At 36.8% G+C, this 26,382-nt stretch overlaps 1 protein-coding gene across 2 annotated transcripts in view; it reads right to left on the minus strand.

The window, feature by feature from the left end:
- Positions 1–25,880, minus strand: part of ZNF292 (zinc finger protein 292) — an 89,529-nt gene extending 63,649 nt beyond the window's left edge. For both annotated transcript variants that reach the window (XM_074368658.1, XM_074368655.1), the window contains exons 1-2: positions 23,382–25,880; positions 22,986–23,182 (exon numbers count right to left, since the gene is read on the minus strand). In XM_074368658.1, the coding sequence (XP_074224759.1) occupies positions 22,986–23,153 (168 nt within the window). In that variant the 5' untranslated portion in view covers positions 23,154–23,182; positions 23,382–25,880. The remainder of the gene's footprint in view (positions 1–22,985; positions 23,183–23,381) is intronic.
- Positions 25,881–26,382: the final 502 nt, after the last annotated feature.

Consider the following 26,382-nt stretch of genomic DNA (forward strand, 5'->3'; position numbering starts at 1 on the left):
AAACAAAGAGTAGAATGGTGTTGCTAGAGATTGGGTGGTGGGGGAAATGAAGACATGCTAGCCAAAGGCTATAAACTTTCAGTTATAAGATGAACAGTTTCTATGGACTTAGTGTATACTATGGTGACTAGAGTTAATACTGTATTAGATATTTCAAATTTGCTAAGAGAGTAAATTTTAAGTGTTCTCACCACACACACACAAATGGTAACTATGTGAGGTAATGGATATGCTAAGTTAACTTGATTCTAGTCATTTCATTATGTATATGTATATCAAATCATCATCTTGCACCTTAAATATACAGAATTTTGTTAATTACATCTCAATAGATCTGGGAAAAAATTAAAAGCATCTATAAAAAAAAGAAAATGAAAAGACAAGGCTTAGGCTGTGACAAATGTTTGCAAATAATATATCTGATAAAGGACTTGTATCCAAAATACATAAAGAAATATATAAAAAGACAAATGACCTCCCCTCAAAATGGGCAAAAGTTTTACATGGACAGTTTATCAGAGATAACAAATGGTTTAAAAAGCACATGAAAAGATGCTAAATATCACCAGTCATTAGGGATATGCAAATTAAACCACATGACACCACTACATATCCACTAGAATGTCTGTAATTAAAGAGAGAGACAGTACCAAGTTTTGGTGAGAATACTTAAAAAAAAAAACTGGACCCCTCATGCATTGCTGGGAGGAATGTAAAATGGTATATACAGCCATTTTGGAAAAATAATCTGACAGTTTCATAAAAAGTTAAACAAATTTACTATCCAAAACAGCAATTCAACTAGCAAAGCACCAGAAACAAATAAAAACATGCCGACAAAAAAAAAAAAAAAAGATGAATGTTCATAGAAACACTAGCTGGGAATAAGCCAAATGTCCATCAAATGGTGTGGTTGGATAAATAAAACATATCATGTCCATACGGCTGAATATTATCCAATAAAAAGAATGAAAAGGAATGAAGTACTTCATAGCTCTTATTTCATTTAGTGAGAATATTCATATATTTTGCTGTGTGTTTATAGGATGTGACCCAAAGCCCTCTGAAGGTATTGTGTAATATACAGTATATGCACTGTGTTACTTTTCTGAAACCCATAAAATTCTGAAATCTGAACTGCAACTGACCTCAGTGGTTTCAGATAAGAATTGTGAATTCACAAGAATAACCTTCCCAAGCTCTTCTAATACACTTAAGTATTTTATATCTTACAATAACCTATATTAAGCATCATCCATTTCCCAACTACAAATTAGTTCTTATTTTAATATTTTTTAAAGTGACTGAACATGAAGCACATAATTGTAAGCGACTTGATTATATTAGAATTTAAATTTTAAGCAAATTAGTGACATTTAAGATGTAGACCTCTAGCTGTCTGAATTTCCTGATTTAACTCACCAGATTTATAGAATCAATTTGAAACTAATGAGAAAGAAAATACTGATCAATATATATTAAACATTACTTAAAACATTAATGGTTCAAGATCATACTACTTTTTCCGGAAAAAATTAACTACAATTCAGGGGTACCTGACATAAAGGTTCAAAAAATACTCCTAAAATGTAAATTATCTGAAAACCACTTTAACTGTAGCATCCTCATAACCCAGAATCAGAGATGGAAAACAAAAACTGAAAGGCTTCTTCTCCTTTGCAAAACATATGTCTATGAAAAAGAAATTTTCAAACATCCCCAGCTGCCAGGAATATAAAATTAAAAGCAAAGATGGCAAAAATTATAAAACCTTATAAACAACCAGTGCTGCAGAATGTTTACTAGTACAGTCTTTTGGAGGTCAATCTGGCAATACAAACACTTCATATGGGCATATCGTTGAACCAAAAATTCTGGTTCCACAAAACAATCCTAACCACATACTGCCACATACATGTAAAGACCAGGATATTTGACACTTTCTGTAATCCAAAATATTGGAAACAATCTAAAAGTCGCTGACAGAACATTGTTTAATAAATTAGGGTATGTGGATACTATGAAATATTTTATTTAAAAGGAATGAAGTAGTCTGAATTACTGACATGGAATGATGACCAGGATAGACTATCAGGTGAAAAAAAAAATGTGCAGCACAGAACAGTATGTATCAGATGATCTTGCTATTTAAATATGAACATATAAATATAAATGAATTACATTTCTGTGAATGCACAGGAAAATGTCTAAAAAGATACTCAATTTTGTAACCTCTGGAGTGAAGAGTGGAACAGGACAGGGAGGATAACAGTTTTGTACTGCTTGGATTTTTAAATAACAAGATTGTTATTTCTATAACTTAAAAAAGAAAACAGTAAAAAAAAAAAAAAAGGAAAGAGATTACAAGTACTACATACTGGGGAGTTAAGAAAAACTTATCACATAAAAGTGTTTTATCTATCTAACTTAAAGAATATTTCCACTACCTAGAAAACCGTTAGCATTGACTTTCAGAGCATGCTGATAACTATTACATTTCTATGGATATACTAACACCAGTGACCCCTCCCTAACCAATGACTTCACTGGTTCCTAGCATATCAAATTCTACAGCCAGATTATATATTACAGTCTAATTTCTGGAAATGAGTCTGATCATCAAAAAATATTAAAGTTGATCAAAAGTAAAATAAACATGTTTCAAAGATGTTTATTAGCTATTTAAATATTCCTTTGCAGGAATTTCTCTGTATATATATCCACTGGCCTAAGAACTCCATTTTCTGGTAAATTTCCCTGCAGCAAGCATAGACATTCTTCACCGCTTCAAGAACTTCAACATCTTCCAGGACCTTCTATCTTGACAATGTTCACTTCCCAGATAATGTTCATCAATGCCTCTGAAAGTACTTAAATAAAGATTGCTGAGAGTAGCCCATAACGATAATGACTGAATTTTGTTAAGTTATTATGGGGTCTTAGGGTTAGCAAGAGTGTAAAAAATGGAAGGATTATCTGTATATATAACTTAACCTCTAATCAAAATTTTTTCTTCTAGATCAAAAGACTGAGCTAAAACACACACACACACCACTCACACACACAGAAATGGAGGTGGGGGCGTGGGGGAATTCAAAGGAATATGAGTCAACTGAAAGAGCTCCCAATGATCAAAACTGGAACAATCTGAGCAACAAAACAGTATTAATCATAGCCCAAAGTATAAAACAAATATCTATGGGTCCATACTGATGTAAATAAATGACCAAATAAATAAATGTGGGAAAAGAGACAAACCTCTCATGCAAAAGAATTATGAATAATTTATCTAGATTCCACCCTCAAGGAGGTAGAGAATAACTTCCCACCTCTTAAGTGTAGTGACTTCCTTCCAAACAGTACAGCATGGAAAGGGTATAAAAAGAGTAACCTTATAGTGGCGAAACCTCCAAACACTACTGAGGTGATCAAGTTAACATCAACAGTGTTAGGTCACATTGTTAATATATACCCTTTATGTGATTGTGATGACAATGGCACTTTACCTGTGTGGTCTTCCTGCCAAAAAACCATAACCCTGGTCTAATCAAGAGAAAAACATTAGACAAATTCCAGTGGAGGGATATTCTACACAAAACCTGACCAGTACTCCTCAAAACTTAAGAAACAAGAAAAGTCTGAGAAATCATCACAGTACACAGGAGCCTAAAGAGATATGACAACTAAATGTAACATGGTATTCTGGATGGAATCTTGGAATAGAAAAACATTAAGCTAAAAAACTAAGGAAATCTGAATAAAGTATGGACTTTAGTTAATGATACTGTATCACTATACATTCATTAATCATGACAAATGTGCCACATGAATGCAAGATGTGACTAATCTGGGCAACTGAACATAGAGTATATGGCAATTCACTGTACTGTCTTCACAATGTTTCTGTAAATCTAAAACTCTTCAAATTAAAAAATTTATTAAAAATTTTTTTTTAATTTTTAAAAATCTTTCATTATGATGCTCATTTTCAAACTTGAAATGGCTAGTATTTGGCTATTTTTATTTGAAACAGAACAAGTGAACTAAACTTTCTTAAATAATAAAAAAATACAGTTGGCCATGTATTAATCTAAACTGAAGAATTTTTCTTAGGTAATGCAAAAAATTAGGCAAGAATATTGACATTCTAAAACCTAATTTTAATATAAACATATTTTAACTCTTTAAATAAATCACCTAAGTTTCAAATTAACATGGTTGCAACTTGGTATTATCTGATTTGTTCTCCTCTGTCTTTCCACTGATAAACTCATACAATCACCCTTGGGTATATAAATGTTTACATAGTTCCAGAAACTTAGAATATTGTTTGGAAATCTGTCAGGTCTCAGGATAAATTAAACAATGTACAGAGTCCTATAGCAGAAATACAAAACCACAAGGACAGTAAGAGATTTCTTAGGTATCTGCTAATGGGAATCTTTACTCAGAGAGCTCTCTATTCTAAAGAAGGCACCAAAGCATTTCAAGTTATTTCCCTCCTCTTACCATATTGGCCATTTGTACACACCTCTTTCCAGATGCATTCAAGAGACTACAATTTCCGGAGATTCAAATGAAGAAGGGAAATACACTGACTGTGATGAAATCATAAAGAACCAAATCTCACTCTGGGGGAGGAGTTTTTTTCATGTTCTATTTCTGGCAAACTACACACTACTCAAAATATCCAAGAATAAATTTAAATTCCCCAGACATGTTTTGTTTGGCTCACATAGTGTTTTGGGGCTTTTCCCCCAGACATTTTGAATTAGATGCCAGTATTTCAAAATTGGGACACTGCACATAAAAATCTGGATTTCTAGTTCTACTTGAAACATCAGATGATTTAGCAACACTGGGTCAGGAATCCTGCACAGCAGTAATAAGCAGGCAGGCAGACAGCACTTGGGGAATCGCAGTAGGAGCTCTCCAGCACTGCTCTTTCCCTACCCAAGTCATTCATTTACTTTACATTCCTGGGGTTTACAGGCACTTAATGTTGTCACTACTGGCACAGGGTCAAGTAGTGAAAGCAGTTTTTAACTCAGCAACACCGAACTACATTAGGTCATCAGTAAATATCAAACATCTGTCCACAGAATAGGTTTATCCAGCCACCCTTCAGCTAAAGATCTGGCTACAGACATGTGTATTTTCTGGTACTAAGTGGCCAGGCCTTGGAATCCAAAAATTAGGTCAAGTAAGTTATTGGACAAGATGATTTTTTAAAAGTTCACTGATACTTACCATGATTTATTTGGACCCATAATTATGTACATATTTTATGTACTTAAGTCGAGAAGACTGACAACTTGTTATATTTTTGTAGTTAATTTTTCCCTAAAAATTTGGATTATTATTTGTATTAGAATTAGATTCAATTCAACACAATGTCACTTAAGTGGGAAAAAAAAAGTAATTTATTAACTCATGTAATAACTGGAAAATACTAGAGTGATGGTGACATAACCAGAATCCTAAGTTTACAAAACCACACATACCAAAGGTTCCATCCAGCCTTACCCTATTCATCTACCCCATGAACCCTGGCTATAATGCAATGGGAGTAGCTGGAGGAAAGTTTTGAGTTCAAGTTTTCAGAGAAACTCTGAATTCAGGAGTACAGAAACAACTCTTTTAAAAAAAAAACTGAACTCAGTCAGATAACAGCAACAAGGGTAGTCTGTCTCTTTGAAAACCCTTCCATTCCAAATTATCCTTCCCCAAATTACCCATATTTCCCTATTTTTATTATCTAGTTGTAATCTTATCTACCTAAGATATACTCACATGTTATCATAAATTAGTTCAGAAGTTCCTTAACAGCTAGTTGAATTCTCCAATACTAATGAAACAGGGGGTTTGAGAGAGGATGCAGAGTGGGGCTCACAAAATACGAGAACAATGGCTATTTGGGAAAGAGGACAGGGGAAGGGAGAAGGAACGAAAATGAAGTGTTAAGGGGAAAAAAAAAGTAACTATTATTTCTAAATTGGACAGTAAGCTTGCCTAATACTCAAAAAAAAATAGTAGGAAACCCTTCTTTCCTGCATTACATCCTGTTCCTAGAACACAAAACAACATTAAAGCACACTCTGAATAAAAAGACTTGTGATTAGCCTGGTAATTTTACCTTCATTAATAACACAGAAAAATATGCTTAAAGTTTTAAAAGAACACAAAGAGTACACCAACAAAATTTAAATTATTACTATTAAATAAATTGCCATATTGTGTCAACTGAAGGGGCTTTTGTTTTTAAAGTAGTTTGTTACTAAGTTACAACATGCACAATATACTTGAATTTCATTTTAATAAGATACAATATATACCACATACTTCAATTTCATATTGTATTTTCTTGCAGGGGCCAGCCTGCAAGAAAAAAATCATTTGACAGCAACACATATTATAAATTACTTTTCATCCTATTACTTTTACTGTTGCAAGGAATTGTTTTCCTTTAAGATAATCAGATTCATCTCCTTGTAATTATATTCATTCTCTAGCACATCACACCCTTACTGAATCTCACATGTCAAGACTTAGAGTAGAATTCTTTTCACTGCAGGGATAAATATTCCTATTGGTAACTGTATTAAAAAGCACATTTTTTTCTTTTCCAAAAAATTCACTGTATACATAGTAATTATAAGCAAAGTTAAAAACAAAATTGGCTCCTTTATAGGAAACATCATTTGCTTTTAAAACTTTACTTAAAAAATTAACTGGCTGAATGTTACATTGGGAAGATCATCATCTACAGAGTCAGGGCCATCAGTTTTATTTATCTTCAATGATATCTCTACCCAAAGTTGTCACAAACCATGAAATTAAAGCAGTAGGACCAGGAGGTAAGAAGCACCTCAAATAGGATTCTGGTGTCCTACTATTTAATTGGTTTTTTAAAAATATATAATTTATTTAATACAATATGCAGATTCATTACTTCTATACAAGCATAAAGGCTATTGGACATAGCAAACTTGACAAGTTTTTTTATAGAATCAACAATATGATCATTAAGTTACTGTTATTCTTTTCTCCTATGATTTATGGAAACACTATTGTCATCCATTTTAAATATATAGCACAGCTTCAAAGAAAAAGCTAGAACTAGGGTGCACAAAAGCCAAAGTATAAGTCAGAAATCCAGTAACCAGTGAATTGTGAAAAAATTCCTGGGAATGAATGTACTATAATAGAACACTTCAGTCAACTGTATATAAGTAACTGCAGACATGTAGTAAATGTTATTAAAGATATGACAAGGATCTTAAAATTAGCAAAGATATTGATTTTAAATATCCAGAAGAAAACTCAAATATGAAAATGATAAATAGAATCAAATTGAGATGTCTACAAATAAACCACTTACCAAGTTAGTACTAGTATTAAATTAGTCAAAATAGCTCTTCTTCTGTGTCTCCTTGCCTCACCAGCCCCACATCTTCTGGGAGTGTGGGTGTGCTTTTCTTTTACCCCAACCTCCTACTTGGGGAATTTTTTTTTAAAGGTATCTCATGCCTGTCACTTTCTAATTTATTCAAAAAGAAATAACCAGGAGGAAATTTTCTGAGCAACAAATATACTAATACCAGGACTGAAAAGTTCTCACTTGGTGTTTCCTGACTGTTTATAAAGTATGAGCACACTTACATAATTATTCCATTTCCTCCTCTCAACAATTTTTGGGACCAGTAACTTTTAAGGACCAATTATGCATAATTATAATCCCACTAGAATGAGAAACTGAATTTACAACCATGGTATTTTATTTTCTAATACCAAAACTGCTTTCCATGGACCACCAGGTAACCCAAATATGCACTATGTATGAAGGGGAAAGTATTGGTTACTAACCTATGATTTTTGTGCACAAGTATAGTACATAATTTATCTCATTTTAGCCCACTGCATCAAATAGGGTCAAACCAAAAAACTGGGGACTACAGAATAATTTAAAGAGGGAAAGTTTCACATAAAAAATTAGTAACAAGAGAGCAACGCATATAAACACATATAAGAGAACTCTAAAGAATACCCGAGGGCTGAGAGAGTACCAAAGGAAGAAACAAAGCTGGAAGATGGCCCTTCCCAAACCCAGGGTCTGGACCGTGTTGGAGAAGGTATGGCTACAGACTACTGGATGGCAAAGAGGTTTCCCAGTTTGGGTTTTCTGGGCCTAAGTGGCTGGCAGGTGAGCAGACAAAGGGAGCCAAGACCCTGAGAACCTGCTTACCAGCAGTGCCTGCATAAGAAGGACCAAGAAAAACAACCTTCTATGGTGCAAGCAGACATGCAGGGGAAGGTGGGGTGTTGGCTGCTGGGGTGTGCCATGTCCGTGTCAGGAGAACTGTGATGAGGTGGTCACAAAGTTGGGGCTGTGAGTTCACCAAGAGGCTATACATTCTGGGCACTCACCTGGGGCAGAGGACCACTGGATGTCCCCATATCCGTGCCATGAGAGTGGCCAAGCAGTAGGAGCAAGAAACAAAAACAGAAGCTCTTTCTTTGTGTCATTTCAGCATTCTCTACTGATGAAGCTTAACATCAATCAATGGAGAACTGCTTAAAGGGTCAAGCTCTAATATCACAGAGCAAGTAATAAGAGTTGATTCAGAGCTGAGAGGGAAACTGAAAGCTGGCACACTGAATACTCAGGGATCATTACAAAGGGTAAAGCATGACAGAAACAATAAACTGGAAATACACATTATTTTAAATTTGACTAAAAGACAGTATGAAAAAAATTTCTTATTAGGTCACTACTGTCGTTTCTCCAGTACACTACAAAAATGGGGAAAATAAATCCAGCAGTTATTTAATAATATATCTCAGAAACTCAGCTACTCATAGAACTATAAACCAATGGTTTCCAAATAGAGTATAAAATGAAAGACAGAAGAAGGGGAAAAAAACTTTTTCTATGAAATTGTCCAATATGCCACTCTATGTCTTTTGACTGCAGCATTTAGTCCATTGACATTTATGGTGATTATTGATAGATGTGTGTTTACTGCCACTTTAAAATTTGTTTTCCTGTTGATTTGGTCTTTCTTTCTTTCTTTCTTTTTTCTTCTTCTTGTGGATTGATAACTTTCTTTTGCATTTGCTTGGTTTCTTTTCGGGTTTTGTGACTCTATTATTTGTGGTTACCCTGTTTTCAAGTATGTTAACCCATTTACTATATCTGTCTGCTTTAGAATGGTGTCATATAGGCTCAAACACATCCTATGAAAAACGAAAAGAAAATCTACATTTTCTCACTCCCATCTCCCAAATTTTGTGATTTTGATGTCCTCTTTTACATCTTCATGTTTATTCTCTTGTAGCTCATTGTAGTTACATTTCCAATTATGGTTTTCTCTTTTCTATAGCTTCCTCCTTCTTTTCTATTTAGATAAGACCTTTCAGTATTTCTTTTAGGATAGGTTTAGTATTACTAAATTCTTTTAGTTTTTACTTGTCTGAGAAATTCTTCCTCTCTCCTACTCTAAAGGATAGTCTTGCTGGGTAGAGTATTCTGGTCTACAGATTCTTCTCATTCAAGACTTTGAATATATCTTGCCACTCCCTTCTGGCCAGCAGTGTTTGTGCAGAGAAATCAGCTGAGACCCTTATAGGGGCTCCCTTGTAACTAACTCTGATTTTCTCTTGCTGCCATTAGAATCTTTATTTTTAACACTGGCCATCTTATGAAACTGATCTAAAATATAAACATTATTATTTAATAAACAGACTCAACCATACAAGCTGAAATAGTATGTTACATGTGATTTGTAATTAGATAGTCCTATATTAAGGTTTCATATCCAAATGTTTACCTATAGGATACCCAGTTAAAAGCAGCTTAAAGATCATTGATGACCTACTTTTTCCCCATGGATTTTAGGTACTTCATTGTACCATACAGAGAGGCCAAACATATCACAAATGCAGGGGTTTTTTTTCCCCTTAATCCAATAAAATATTGATCTTAGTTATACTTGGAGATTAGAAACCGACTTCTTCAACAAGTTGCTCTCATTGTAATTTATAAATATGTATTGGTTACCCTTAAAAGATCCATACATTACTCAAAGAAATTCAAAAACTAATAAAATTCTCACTACTACTAAACAAAGAACATTAACACATTCTTAAAAATGCTATTACTCAAATTCCATTCATTGCTCTGCATTCCTGAAGTTTAGTCTCAAGTGATTAAAGTTTACTACTATAAATTCCCTTTGTACCCTAAAACTAATTTTAACAATCAACACCTACATATTACTCCCCTCCCCAGAAATGGTTTACTTAGTTTCAGTTCTGCTTTTGTTGCTTGTTTTTTAAAAATTAAGTCTGAATTACCTGACTTGTGCTAGTTGCTTTATTTCTCTGAGCCTCAGCAGTCTCACATAAATAGGCATAGTACCTCTCTCTACCTCAGAGGGTTGTTGCGGACTACAATGAGCCCGTCTCTCTCAATCTCCCTCCCTCTCTCAAACACACACACACACACACATATACACACTTAACAGTTTCTGGTACACAGTCAGCCCTTAATAAATAAGCTATTAAGATGGCAACTACTTATCATACAACCACATTTGCTTTATAAAAACTATATACATACTTGATCAAACTGAATCCTTGCCCTGAACATAGATACCCAATGTCAGAACTGAGATAAGAGTGGTCAGAAGAAACCTAATTTCAGTAAGTAGCACAAAACTCACCCCACAATTAAAATCAGCCTATTTAAGCAAAACAGAGGACACAATCATTCAACAAGATTTAATCACTTATGATTCAGTAAAATAAGGCACGGCCCTGCTTTTAAGAAGCTCCAATCACAATCTTAAAACAGAAAAAATATGATAAAAGCCAAGAAAGCTTATGCAGTCCAATAAAAAGGATGGGGAATATGTTTTTAAATCAATTTAGGAGTATAGGAAAACCTCAAGAAAAATGTAGTAAAATCTAATAATCCTATCACAAGTTGAGGGAAAGAAATATGGAGCAAAGGAGTTGGTAAAAGAAGTAAACATAAAAGAGGAACGTTAAAGCCAAAGCACAGAGGTGAGAGGGGTTATGTGAACTGTAGTATAAGACAGACTACAAATCCATAAGGCTTTGCTTAAAAAGACATAAGAGATATGGCTACCAATTAGCCAGGCTGGCATGCTAGGTGCCAGGTCATGAAAAAAGCTAAGGAGCTTGAATTTTATTTTTCATGGATTAGCATTTTATGTGGTGCTCACTGATGTGATGGGTGCTGTGCTGATGCCCCATTTACCTCACAAACCTATGAAGTAGGTACCATTATCCTCATTTAATAGGTTAAGAAACTGGGACCATAACTAGTAAACCTGAGATTTCAACTCATGGTGTCCAACACAGAATCTCAACTCTTCCACATCGTGCTGCCTTTTAAGTCTTTAAGGAAAAAATACAATAAACATGCTTTGAAAAGATGGCATAATCTTAGTGACAATATAGAAGAAGATAGATTAGAAAACGAAAGACAGAAAAATAGCTTCATAAAACACTTTGTTAAATTTTTTGTTACAAGAAACTAAGCAGCCATTAATAACATCAGATCTAACCAGAGGATATAGGAAACAGTGCATGAATAAAACTGACAGAACTTGGTGACTGGGCTATAGAGGTGAAAGAAGGGGCTAAAAATGACTCGAAGTTTCAAAACCTAAGTTTGAGGGGGAGGGGAAGGGGAAGAATGTCACCAATAGCAACAGGCTTTCTTTTGGGTGAGGGGCAGGTAGTGAAAAGCAGAGTGGCTGAGTTCAATTTCAGACCTATTTAATTAGAATTACCTACTGAACTCTACAAGGAAGAGTTCCACAGGCAGTTGGAAATAGGAACCAAAAGCTAAGAAGAGTGGTGAGGCCTAAATGAATAAACGTCTGGAAATCCTACCAGAGTTACAGGAGATGCTGTCACAGTGGATGCCTGCTGAAGATTAGTATGTGAAGTATGGGTCATCAACCAGGGCTCATGAACCACTTTCTGACTAGAGTCCTGTCTCAGACATGATGATGAGGTGGGGAAAATGGCTGAGGGTCACTAATGAAGAGCAAAAGAGAAGAAAAGAACATTGAGGAAATGCCACAAAAAATACTGAAATGCTGGATCTAGTTCTCTTAAATATACTAATACCAGCTAACAATTACCATGCATTCCCAGCAGATGAAAGGAAGAGTCAGTGAAGGCGACAAAGGAGGAGTCACAAAGGTAGGAGAATCAGGAGAGTAGTGTAAATAAATTGAAGAGAGATGAACATAAGACGAGGTCACAAACATTTTAAAAGTCCAAAAGAGACTGAGCAGGCAGTCACTTCAGCCTGTAGCCATGAATGAGTCCAAATATTGCCAGATCTGATTTTCAAAGAGAAGCTGAACATCCTCATTTCAACATGAAGGCTTATGATTTTTAAAATGCTGACAATTAAATGTTCTTAAAAACAATGTGCAGGCATATAAAATAGCCTGAACTGCTGGATTGCTACTTGGGTCTACAGTTGTTAAAGTACAACAAATATGTCAAGCAAGTGACTTTCAAAAGAGCATTTCCTTTGGTGTGGTGAGGGGCAGAATCCAAACAGCAACAGAAGGTAAGAAATGAAGGCAATAAATAAATATAAAGTAAATATAAATATATAAATAAATATATAAAATAGAATAAATATATGAATAGAGAAAGTAAACTTACATTAAATCTTAGGTACCAAAAACTGAGTTTTTTTTAATGTGCCCTATTATGTCAGACAAGACTAAGCAAAAGTCTTTAACAACTAAATTAAATATATTAAAATCTTCAGTAACGGCTTTATTATGCCTCTAACACAAAAACATTCATTATCTTTGGAAGAGTGTAGAGAAGCAGCAGAATAAGGAAAAATAAGAAAAAAAATTTTGAGAAGAAAGTACTGTCAGAAGAGGACTACACTTGAACTCCCTTCACAAGCTCTGGCAGGAGCATAAATAAATGACGTTATTTTCTAGATTAGTACTGCACTTGTCAAACTGTTTGCAGAGGTAACTTTTCTGTTTTATACATCAAGATATCAAGTAAGACTCTGGGGGCAGGAGGAAAAGGGAGTTACCCTCATTTTATTTTTTTTAAGTTTGAAAGCCCCTACCTGTATGATAAGCAACTAAAGAATATTTTACAAACCCTAAGATTAATGTTTTGTGAGGAAAATTTCAGATCTAGTCCTTATAAATACATTAATAGCTAACACTTACTGTCTACTTTCAGCATCATAATACACAAAGGGCTCAGCAAACATTCTACCTTAATCACAACAGCTTTAAGGCAGATATTATTACTTCCTCTAGTCTAGAGATGAAGACCTAGACACAAAACCAAGCCTAAAGTCCCACAGAAATAAGGGAGTCAGAATTCAAACAGCTCAAAATCTATACTTTTTGTTACTATATAATACTAGCTTCTCTCATTCCAGCCTCTCAAATCCAGGTTTAAAATTTTGGACAAAGGAGATTTTAATTGCAAAGCCGATGATCTTCTCCTGGCACATTCACACACATCGAGTAATCTGCCACCCCACCCCCAATGACAAAAAGATCGTTCTTGAATTATTATAAAATATAATCCTGTCTTCTCTAAAATGTAGGCTTCAAATAAGTTGATAAACCAATAACCTAGTACTATTTTCAAAATGGTAACAGATGACTTTAAAATTACGGAATTATTAATGTTATAAGATTATGCTAGGTCATTATCATTTAAAAAAATCAAAGGTGTTTCCAAAGTAATTTCTAAATGTAAATGAAAATGTTACTTTGTCTGACAACAATCATTTAAAATATTTTAACCATGCCTCTGATCAATTCTTATAACAATGGTCTGTAAGGTCTCTATTGCAAGGATAATGAAACAGAAAAGTTAGAAGTAGCACGCCAAGGGTCACAACACACAATTCTGTGAAAATTAAAACCGCTGTCCTTAGAATTCCAATATTTTAATGCACAGTATCTAATGGGCTGCCAAGCAAAGTATATATGAAAGACAGAATTCATAGAGTAGGTTTTTTCATCTGGTAAAACAATGTCTATAAAAGATGATTGTGGGGGGTGGGGTCAAACACCACAAATGTTTTTTCAATCAATAGGTAAATCCTCAAAGGTCTTTTTGTGTTAAAAATAATGTCCCTTTCTCTCTAGACAGCATTTGCCACATCAGGTTGCTTTTTCAGAAATACTAAATAGGGCACAATATTGAAATATACTAAGTCTGACTCATTTCTTGCCAACATATTCAATTTTACATACTAGGGTTAAATTCTTAATTACTAAAGAAGCAGTAGTTATGACACAAGCATTCAGAAATGTTTCCTATAAAATATCTTCAAGCTGATGATAACCTTCATGATCAATTTCTTTGAAGATATAAATTTTATTCACAATATTTGTTATGTGCAGTATCTCATTTTAGGCAATTTTTTTCCTAATTTTCCCTAATAGAAGTTTAAAAATAAAGTTATACAAATATGGACTGGATAAGTCATAGAAAGTCACAGATTTAAACTACTTAAGTATCTATTTTAATAGGTATTTCATTAAACTTTGTTTTATTCTTTTGAAATATAATCCTGTAAAAGTTTTGTTCAGAAAGTAAAATTGTATTTTTCAGAATATAAATTGAAGAAATGTTCATTCTTCTGAATTAGATGTGTAATGTTTCAAGTTTATGTTGACTGGGATTTATCATACTTGCAAAACTTAGGAAAATATAAAGAATATGTACATGTTCATCTAGAAAATACAAAATGTAAGCTATTTATTTTGTATAAATAGAAATTCTAAATGCCTACCTTTGATGATTACGGCTCATCTAAAAGAAGTAGTAAAATCATCTTGACTTATTGGAAATAAATTTCTCTCAAAATCACAAATATCTGTTTCAATTAAAATACTACAGGACAATTTAAATATTTGATATGATAGCTTTCTAATATCCCCATAAAACTGACTGTGAAGGAGATCAAGTGAATTATTAATTACTACTTTTAAATTTAGATTACCTCTTTCTAAATATAAAACGTAGGAGTTATGTATCTAGGAGTTATGAACTTAAAACACAATATTTCCTTTATGTTAGTCATCAAAAAGGATGCCAAAAGTTCCTCATGAATACATTACCCATATATTTCAAATTCATTTTTTAAAGAACTGCTTCATTTTAGCCATTTAACCATACATCTCAGTTCAAATGCCTAATAAAACTGAACATTTTCTGAGGATTCAGTGTCACACTATCAAGTAGTATATAGCAATGAAGAGGTGCTAGGAGACAATTTGGGTTAAACTGAGACATTTAAACAGGCTAAATGGTTTTTAATCCTACTATCTCACAGGTCTTTGGATTAAACAATTCATTGTTAGTAAAGCATCTAACACAGTGCCTGTTTTGAACATGAATTCTCTTCCTCTTCAATCTCTTTGGTCTAGACTCTTAACTTCAAGCTTCACCCTCACTTCAGACAAAGAAATCAAAGTGGAATGCATCACACATAGTAAAGATACGTATTGTTCCGTGACAACTTTGTTTCAATGTGACAACTAAGCGGTGGAAGTAGGGGGAAAAAAGGAAAGGAAAGAAAGAAAGTTACATCTTATTATGAGCTGAGGTCAAAAACTTGTAACTCTAAAATCTACAGGCTCACTCTTAGGTTTCTATAAGCTCAAATTTGAGAAACACTGTTAGGAGTATTGGACTGCCTCTAAGGTAGAAGGATAAAAGCAGGGTGTTGGGGAATTTCAGACTGAATTGAAGGCTGAAAGCAAGTTCTCCAGTTAAGAAAAAAGAAGTTCAAATACAGGACAAGAGCTAGGATATTATCATTAGATTGTACAGGGTAGAGACAACACAAAACACAAAATACAGACTAGGTATAACATTAAGGTAAAGAACCATGGCAAATAAGAGGTGGTTCCACAAATTTCCCAAAGTTACCATGATGGAGTGGGATGCCCTTCTTCTATCTGGAGATTGAGATTAGAAAATAGAAATGGAAATACCTTCTGCCAACCCTAAAGGGCCAACTGGATGTGCTTCAATGATAGAATATGGGTGACAAGACAGAGAGCAGAGGGAGGGCTAGAGACGAAAAATTTAAATTTGACCCATAGAAGTGCTTGGAATTGCACTGGAGAATAAAGGGATACGGGATACGTGGTAGATTGTTATAAAATTGGTCCCTGAAGAATCACATCTCCATGTATCCACAAAGAGGTTGGGTTTGACTACTTGTTGAGCCAATGGGATGATGCTGAACATGACACAAGCAGAAGCTTGAAAAACAGTTGTGCTACAGAACTTGCTCTCTGGCTGCAATGTAAAGAGCTCCAGGGTGAAAGTGGAGCAGAGATGAGCCAACCTAACTGAGGCCCCTCAACCAACCCACCAGACACATGAGTAAGACCATCTGGAATGGCAGACAACTGACCAGCTGACTGCAGACCCCCCCAACAGACCCACAGCCTTGAAAACAGTAATAAAAATGGCTGTTCTTTTGAAGTCACTATGTTTTGGGGCAGTTTGTTATACGGCAATAACTGATACAGGACACTTCAAGAAAAACCAAAGATTGTAACATTCTGATCTTTTAAAAAAATTTATTTCAATGCCTCAAACTTGGAAGGCTAAGTCTTTAGGATATGTAACCGTACATTATCTACACTTACAAGATTAATTAAAATTCCTTGGTTTGGATGCTAAACCCTTAGTCTGGTTCTAATCTACCCTTTCTATCCTATTTCTCATCCCAACCCCTGACATTTTTCTCCAAGATGCCAGTTTGAACAGTTGTTCTATTCCTTTAAGGTTTACTCCCATCCATCCCACTTCGGTTATCCACATTCAAGACCCATGACAACAGTGTTTTCGTTTCCTGTTCAATTTTTAGCTAAATTATGTATCTTCAGAATGCTCTAATTCTGTTAATTCATACTCCACTTTTTGTATTTACCACAAGACACTTTACTACCAAGTAGTATTAGTTGCTTAACTATTAATATATGCACCAGATTTTGTAAGCTCTATCCACACCATTATTCTCCATAGCTCCCTTAGTGCTCTCACATAAAGAGAAATTTTAATATCTGATTAAAATAAACTAAGAAAAGACATGTATAACTGGTTAAATCTCAACAAATCATCTTCGCTAAATGTAAGTAAAAGGGGAAAAAGGAATGAGGTACACTGTGTGACTCTAAATGCCAAAAGAGAAACAATGAATCAAGAGGCTCTCCTGGAAAACAACATATAGTTACAAGTTACAGTGGGTATGTGACAAACACATCAATGAAAGTAAACTCTCCATTTTATAAATGAATTACTCACATACTGATTGGTTAATTTCATGAACTGAATTTATGTCTGAGAGTTGGGAAAAATAAGGTAATTTCTCAACATCGACAGAATCTCAAGGAAAGTAAGTACAACAGCAGTTCATATAGTTAAGACCATATATTTTCAAAAATCCTTGGTTTTGCAAGTTATCCATATAAATTTTCATGAACGGCAATAGCAGAATACATCTTCTCTCCCCTCCACATTTTAATTTAGGACCAAGAAGAAGTGTCAAGAAGGAAGCAAGTAAAATTTGGTAAAGCTTTCCTTTGCTAAAATTGGTATAAGTATATTCTGGAAAGTGGAACTGAATATCTCTAGTATGCATACTAATTAGGAACATTTAAAAAATTATTTCTCCTGAGAATTACCTAAACTTTTAAAGTTTAAATGACTTATTACTCCCTCAATACCTAAAGTAATTATCACTAATTAACAAGTAAGCCATCTTTTCTTTCTGTAGGATTTGAAGTGTCCTACAAATTAGCTTAAGATATCCTCTAATAATCAGAAGAAAGTCTAGTTTCTAAAGGAAAATGTTTAAGCATTTTCAAAATTCTTGCCACTATAACCAAAGCTAAGCAAAATATGCCAATAAAAGAATCAACTTGTATCAAACAGATAAAACAAAAATATACAAGTATATACTGTAACTACACAATTTTAATACTCAGTAGCTCTCCTAAAGTTTTAATTTGATTTTTGTTTCTTATACCAATAAGGCATTAAACATAGTTAATAAAGGTATTAAGGTCTAGATCAAATCCTACCTCTTCAGTAAAGCCTTCTCTGATACCCTAGCCTGAAGTGTTTACTACCTTCTTTAAACTCTTTATTGAAATTACTATACATAAAATTAACTTATTCCTCCAAATAACCACCAATAATTAACTCATTAATTAGACACAGCCATGGATTAGAATTATTATTATACAGTTTAAAACAGAAAGCCATAGGTTTACATGTGCAGCTATGGAATGATCTTGAAGATATCTTTCATGGTGAAAAAAGCAAGATGCAATGTACAGTATGTCCTCATTTTTATTCTTTTTAAAAAGAGTGAACAGTATTTCTGGAAATATGCATAAAATACTATCGGGGATTGTCTTTGCGGAAGGTGACTGAAGGCCTAGGGTGGGAAGGAGATCAAGTTTTCATTGTATGCCCTTTCTCAGTTCTTGCATTCTTCTATACATTTCAATGTATCACATATTCGATTTAAAAAAAAAAAGAATAAAAAAGAGAATAAAACAAATTTGTTAACGATACACAGCTTTTTGACATCTCACTTGTCATCCTGAAGTGATATTCAAATACCCTATTAGTTTATACCCTACTAGAATCTCCTGCATCTTCTATCCACTAACATTTAACCCTGGTCCTTGCAATAAATGCTTTCTTAAAAACAGAATTTCAATTATATCAAAAGGTCTGCTTTAATAACGACAACTAACTATGCTGAATTTGCTACCTCTTTAACCTAGTAAAAGTGAATTGTTTTAGTAATTGCTTACACAATTGCTCATAATTTCTAAAAATTAGAAAATTTCAAGTGCAATGTGCACTCCAGCTCAGTGTGCATTTATATATGGTTGAAGAGCACTGACCTGGATCTCTTCCAGATTAACTACATTTCTTAATATAACTATATTAACATGAAAAGAGCATAATGACCGGGGGGGGGGAACCTTAACATATTCTTTTTCTTTCTCTTCAGCGTTTCTCAAAAGGGCACTGTGGGTATTTAGGTAGAGGGATAAATTTCCATGGGCTGGGACAGTCCTGATCACTTCAGAAAATGTAGCATCCATGAACCATGGGCACTTAATACCACTTGTCACATCCCTAGTCACTTCAATAACCAAAAAACTGACCCTGCATATTTTCAAATGCCCTTGAGGGGAGAACTGCAGTGGAAAAAAGTACTCTGCCCAGTTGAGAAGAACTGCTTATATGAACCAATGTATGAAGTGTGTGTGTGTGTGTGTGTGTGTGTGTGCGCGCGCGCACGCGCGTGTGTGTATGATACCACAACTGCAATCCAACCTTTTAAAACAATTATCAGTCACCAGATGATAAACAACCAAAAATAGTCACAACTCATAAATCAATCAACCGGTCATCCAGTCCAGTGCGCAATGCTGTCAACAAACATCATGGTCCAACAAATCATTCATCAATTATTACAATGGCTTAACTTTTAAAATATATAATCATAACTTTTAAAATATATAATCATTTCATTTTAAAATATATAATCATTTCAAATCATTTCAATAATCAATTATTCTTTTAGAATGCTTCTATTTAAACTCCCAAATAAATAACCTGCTACTGTACTATACTCATCTCAGAAATAAAAGATATAAATCACAATTTACTACAATTACTTGTCTACCTTCCTCCAGACTGCAGGCTCCTTGTAGCCAGGGACCATGATCATAATTGCCTGGACCCTACTGTAGGTACAATAACAATGCTGAATGAGTGAGTGAATACTGGCCTAGTCTAATAGAATAAACTGTCCAGTAAGTTCCAACTATAATCAGTTTTTATATATAATAATGATACTGAAATAAATAAATGCAAGAAATTATTCCTAGTTATAATATATTCTTTTTCTAAGTTGATTTTAAGAAAACTCGTAAGTCAACTACATTACCCAGATTACAGCTAGCTTGTAAAGATATAAGGAAATCTAAGATTTTTGACAGGCACTCCCATATGCCCATCCTCTACCACCTTCCCCTCCTCCCACTCAAGCTTTAAGCAAATGTTCATGTAAAAGTGGGGCATGCTTCCAGGAAGCAACCTAATATAAAGAGCAAAACAATACTGTTAACAATAAGAAAACCTTAATGTTTTTCATTTCTATTTTACTTTTCAGAACTTAAGAAATCTGTTACTATTCTACCTCATTCAAAAAGAAAAAAAAATCTATAAACAAGAAAGAGTAAGCAACTTCTATTCCTGCAGGTTTCCTATATTCTTCAGAAATTCACCTTTTGTTGAGGTAAAAAATTCAGAATATAAACTAATTCATGTTGAAAATAAATGCAAGAACAGGGATTGCACAAGCACTAAGCATCAACACTTATAGAATACTAACTCTGAAGCCCACTAACTCTGGCAAGTATTTATTCATCTTTTCCTTCTTGAAGCATGTGAATATCCCAGTTTTACAGGAAAAGCTTAGATAGAAAAAGTTAAATGATAATCTCAAGGATAGAAACGAAGCTATAATTTCTAGCTCCTAGTACTTCTAGCATTGTTTTTAGACTCCAATGAATTCTGTAATTGTTAACCACTGCTTTGCTCAACTTGTATCAAAATGTTAATAATGGCTAGGATACAATTTTAAAGAAACAATTATGTTTCAAGTTACTTCCTATCTGGCAAGATCACTGAAACAAGAAGCAAACTTTAAAAATAATACATAGAAAAATGTTCTACAGGGGATCTCAAACATCAGATACACTCTACTCTTCAAATAATGAAGATCACTTTTAAATGAATTTACATTATTGTGGGATTTTAGTGCTTGAAATATTTCATTATTTTTGAAATCCACAAACCCAGCATGTTTTATTACTGTTTCATGCAGCACTGGTCAGTAAAAACAATTCACGTGCTGTTAGACTGATCACCTAAAGCTAATACAGGAAATTACTTTCATGCTGACAAAAAAAGTTGTTTCATACATCACAATTTTAAAGTGATAAATTTATGATGCTGCACACCCTCAAAATTAAGTCCAACGTGCATGAGATTCCTGTTTCCCAGAATTATTAATCCTACTTATGAATATTGCTGGTCAACAGTATTTACAGTAATTAGCGTTAAATCCATTAGTGGAAACTGTTACCTGAAAAATGTCTTTCAGCAAAGCTAGACTTTACTTTTCACTGACTTTTTAAAAAGCTCATTTCACTTACAAATAAAAGAATTCCTTTTATGGTACCTTACTAACTTTTTAAAAATACCTAAAATAAATATTTTAATTTAAAAGATCAATTAAGAAAAAGTGGGTATGGCCATGGTAGTGAAGTAGGTAAATTTCAACAATTCTTTAAAACTAAGACTCAAAGGAATGAAGAATCTCTAATATTGCCATAGGTATTCACTAGACCTACATTACCTAAGTGGGGGGCTTTCACATTGCATATACTCCTAGACAAGTCACCAATTTCAAAAAGTGGTTTTTTTAAGACAATGAACAACCATCAAATAATTTGTGACAATAAAGCGCATACAGCAATGGAGATTTCTTGGTATGGGATCAAGTTTCCCTAATCTTATAAAGAAAAGTTTCAGAACTTGGAGGGTAAAAACTAAGTGAAAATGTATCTACTTTGAAATGCTAAAATGGTCCAAGATTGTTCGACCTTAAGTTCAGTATCTTTCCAAAACAACTTCTCTGTAACGATACGTTCACAAGCTAACTCTAAATGTGACCCGTATAAATTCTTCTTCCCCCCTCAAGAGGGTAATCTAACCAAAATCTTCACCACAGCCAACAGCAGCACCTTGAAATTGCAAACGAAACTGGAGGGTATGTAATCAAGCGCAAATGTAGACCCAAACGCTCCGATTTCTATCAAGCAAACAGTGTTATTAACATTCCAAATCCTGGTTAGAACGCAGTTACTGGAAATCACTGTCCTTGTGCAAGAAAGGGAAGGAAAGGCCTGAAACTGACCAGAGCACGGGTCGACATGGGCCTCAGTCTTCTCCGTTTGACCAAGAGGCCAAACAGGGAAGAGTCCAAGTAACAGAGGGGGTGTGTAGCCGGGGGAGGAACAGAGAAAACCATACGCCTCCAAAGGTGTAAGCAAGAGAAGCGGATTCATGGAAAAGCTACTCCACAGGGACATTCGACCCTAGGATACACATACAGGGACAGCTTCTCTCCACCGACGAGAGCAACCTTTACCTTGGAAGCGGTGCACCTAGCAAGCAAAGGCAGGAACGGACACCTCCGCGCCCCTCATCCACGAACGTCTCGCCTAGCTAGAAGGGGTCGGCGGGGACTGCTCCTCGGAACATCAACAAAGGCCCCTTCAGTCTTAAGGCGAAACTCGAACAACAAAGGCCCGGAGACAGCGAGAACGGGGCCGGGGCGGGACGGATGAAAGCAGGGAGAGGCAAAGAAATGAAACCACTGGGGGCGGAGGCCCGTCGGAGTGGGAAACAGGGGCGCAGAGGCGGGGGGCGCGGTAATCCCCAGAGCACAATAAGAGGAGGAGAAAGGGGCCTGGCCTTCATTCCCCCCTTTTCCTCTCCCTGCGGTGGAGCGGACCCTCGTCCTCGCCGTCTACATCTCTCGGCCTCAGGGACCGCACAGTCCCGACTTCGGGGAAGGAAAGAGGAGGGGGGATTTTCCGCCCTGACCACAACTCCCTTCCCCCAGCCGAGAGCCGCCGACAACAACCGCCTCAACGGCAGCCACACAAAGGCGCCTTCCTCGTACTCCCCGCTCCCGCCCGGGCGGCGGCGCCGACGATGCCACGGCAGCGACGACCACCGCTCGGCCGCCGGGCGCTCACTCGCCCTCTTCCCTCTCCAGCCTGGGGAAAGGGGGAGGGGACCCCAGGCGCCCTCACCTGGCACAGCTGCTGACAGTACTCCGTGGCCGCCTCCACGGCCTGCACCCGGCTCTCCCGCAGCTGGCGCTCCAGCTCCTGGAGCCGCTCGCCCAGGCGCTGCAGCTCCGCGGCGCAGCCGCCTCCGCCGCGACTCAACCTCTCCTGCTCGGCCTCCTCGTCCGCCATCTTCACACCCCGCTCCGTCGCGTACGCACCTGGGTCACGTGATAACACAATGCCACGTTCGGCGGGGTCACGTGCCGGCCGCGCTCGCACGCCGCCGAGCACGTACAAAGGGCCCGGTGGGGAGGATGGGGGGCGGGGAGAGTGGCGCGAGGGGGCCGGAGGGAGGTGAAGAGAAGGAGAACGGAGGCGGGCGGGGTTGGGCGGTGCGGAAAACCGCGGTTTACTTACCCCGAGCGGGAAGTGGGCAGCCGTGGACGAAAGGGGCGGGCCGGTGGAGGCCTGTTCTCGGTCACGTGGGAGCCGCGACGCGGGGAAAAGCCTGGGGAGTGGCTGTCCTTTCGAGCGTCCGGATCCCGCCGTAGCTTTCCCAGTCCCCCGAAGACTTCTACGGACACACGCCCCAGTTCCCCAAGAGGACCGGTGCAGGAGAGCTCTGGGTGGGCTGGGGTAATGGCCGCATGTGCGGTTGGCCTGAAGGCAGGCCAGAGGCAGGGCAAGAGGGAGAAGGTAAAGCCCATCCATGGCCCACAAACGTGAGAGCCAAAGCAGGGCTGTGAACTGTCAAAATTGTCTGACTTCTCACCAGGAGGGGGAGGAGGGATCTAGTGCCTGTGGTACCAGATCTCGTCCCGCTCTACTCTCCTCTCCAGCCCCAAGAACGCCTCTCCCTGGGAAACAATCTCTAGGGGGTGGAGGCAACAAAGAAAAATAACAATTGGAGCACAGCGGAATGAAGTTCAAATCTTAAGTCTGGAGAACGGAGCAAACTTAAGAAAAGCATAGCTTAACGAGATTTCAGACCATGAAATTGTGGACGTTGGAATCAGATGATTTTTAAATCACGGAAACATTTCTAGAATAAGCGATAGCCAACTAATCTGTTTCACCGTGATTTAGGACTCTCCTACACGCTACAGAAATCACCACCACTGAAAACATGCTATATATGAAAGCTCTTGAAAAGAAAGTAGGTCAAGAAAAAAAAAGAAAGAAAGAAAGAAAGAGACCAGGAATAAGGACTCCATTAAAAATCACAACGGAGGAGGGGAAATTGCTAAAATAAAAGAACAAGGTTATGGAGAGTTATTATAAATTAAACAGCGTTTTTTCCTGGTGCTGCAAGTAGAGGTGCCATTCTGAACCATATTTTATTTACAACCTGGGAAGAATGAACCCTTGGCACTTGAACAAAACACTACAAGTACTACAGAAATTCAAGTGCTTAAGCCTAAATTTCAGAATGAAACAAATGTTTTGTTAGTAGCCGAAAATTAGACAAAAAGGCTTATCTTTCTTACAACCGAATGGGTCTTCGGAAATTCAGAAACAAGGGTAGTGATGAGGCACCTAGGCTTTTCACTATCATATTCCAAGTGAAGTGTATTTCTCTAGTACAAGCATTTAAGATAAAAAGAATCCCTATCGTGTGTAGCATCTTCTTCAAGAGATTTCTAGTGTTAGTGGAAAATGCTCTAGACAGTATGTTATCCAGAATTAATGTTTTGTAATGCATCAGTGATGACGATGAATAATAAGTGCCATTATTTAAGGTGAGTCTGCACAAATGAACCCTTCATGAAAACCAGCATCAGCTAAAATAATAGTATAGTATATGTGTGCTGATAATACACATTAGCAATACAGGTTCTTCAAATATTTACTCATGGAAGAGGCTGGGGAATACACTCAAAGTCTCAAAAACAAAGATACAAAAGTATCGCCGAGAGCTTAAAAAGCAACAGTTAAGAAAGTTAATGGATTTTAATATTTGCAGCTCAGTTTCCCAAGTGAAGTATTTTAGATATCCAAACCAGGTTCCTCCAGTTTGTTATTTTAGGATGCCAGTGAAAAACATTTAAAAAATGGAAAATATGAGATTAGCCACATATCCCAGTAAATCCAAGGACATCCAAGTTATCAAAGGCTAGCAAGGCACATTTTCACTTCAAGTATAATCGCTTACCCCAAGACCTAATCTATAGAAAGAAAGAAGGGGAAAAAGGGAGGAGGAAAGAAAGGAAAATATATCTAAAGAGTAATGTATCCACATACTGATTTAAAAAAAAAAAGCTGGAGAACGTAGGTCATTCCCATTTCCTGCCCATGATAGCCCTAAAATCAAAGACTTGATTAGCAAACTGATTCCGAGCATTATCACTGTCTGGCTAATGTCCCTCAGCATGAACAACTAGGTCCTTCACCTTTATTTGGTATCTTTCATCCCTGCCTCCCCCTTCCTCCATTCCTCTGTTAGAGCCTACAGGAAATGTAAGGACTAGGAGTGAGTGGTGTAGTTATTTAACAATCATTTATTGAGTACTTCAGTGCAGGCACTGCTTGATATAGGGAAAGTCAAAGGTGAGTGAAAACTATCCCTGGAGAAGCTTACAGTTTTGTGGAAGAGTGACGTGCAATGGCAGTACATGAGGCAAGTGTTCAATTAAGAAAATGCATGTAGATTCAACTCAGAACACCAGAGTAGTCTAAGGTGCTGACTGGAATGTCCACCTAATCTCTACGGAAGTGCAGGGGTTTTAATTAAATGAGGACTGGAAATACTATATCCCTTGACAGGTCAACCTTCTCTTGGCGATCTCAAAAATTTCACTCTTATCCATTAAAAAAATAAATATATCAACAAGTACACATGGCTTATGGTACCTGGGTCGATTTGTTCTTTAAATACCTAAGTCTGTCTTCATGGGAATCATTACACACACGCACACACAGACCCCTACTTACTGAGACGTTCCTGGGGGAATTCGGAGGCCCATTCCATCGAGAAAACAAGCATAAGCCCCGGGGCCAAGAAACTCCGCGTCTCTGGGGGACTCAGTGCCTGCGCCGCGATTGCCCGTGCCCATTTTGGACACAGCACGACTGCTACGGACGTGATACAATCATATGGGCTTTTACTCCCAAGAGAACCGATTTCAGTGTAAATCAGGGAGACAGAAATAGACACTACTCCACCCCTGCGATCAGTAAAGCTGGGGAGACCCTTAGGGGACAGATGTCTCTGCGTCCAGGCCGCGCCTGCCTACCTGCTTCACGAGTTCCCCGGACGGCCCCGGCCCCCACCTCGCCGGTGCACATTTTTTTCCCTAAAATGCTTGAAATAGCAGGGCCTGGGGTCAGGAAGAGAGCCGAGTCGTGCCGGCTAACAGAGCCAGAGGGCCGCGCCAGGGATGCAGCCGGCGCGGCGGACGGCTCAGGGCTGAGGCGCGGC

The sequence above is a fragment of the Camelus bactrianus genome, chromosome 8 (genome assembly GCF_048773025.1).
Source record: "Camelus bactrianus isolate YW-2024 breed Bactrian camel chromosome 8, ASM4877302v1, whole genome shotgun sequence".
NCBI lineage: Eukaryota > Metazoa > Chordata > Mammalia > Artiodactyla > Camelidae > Camelus > Camelus bactrianus.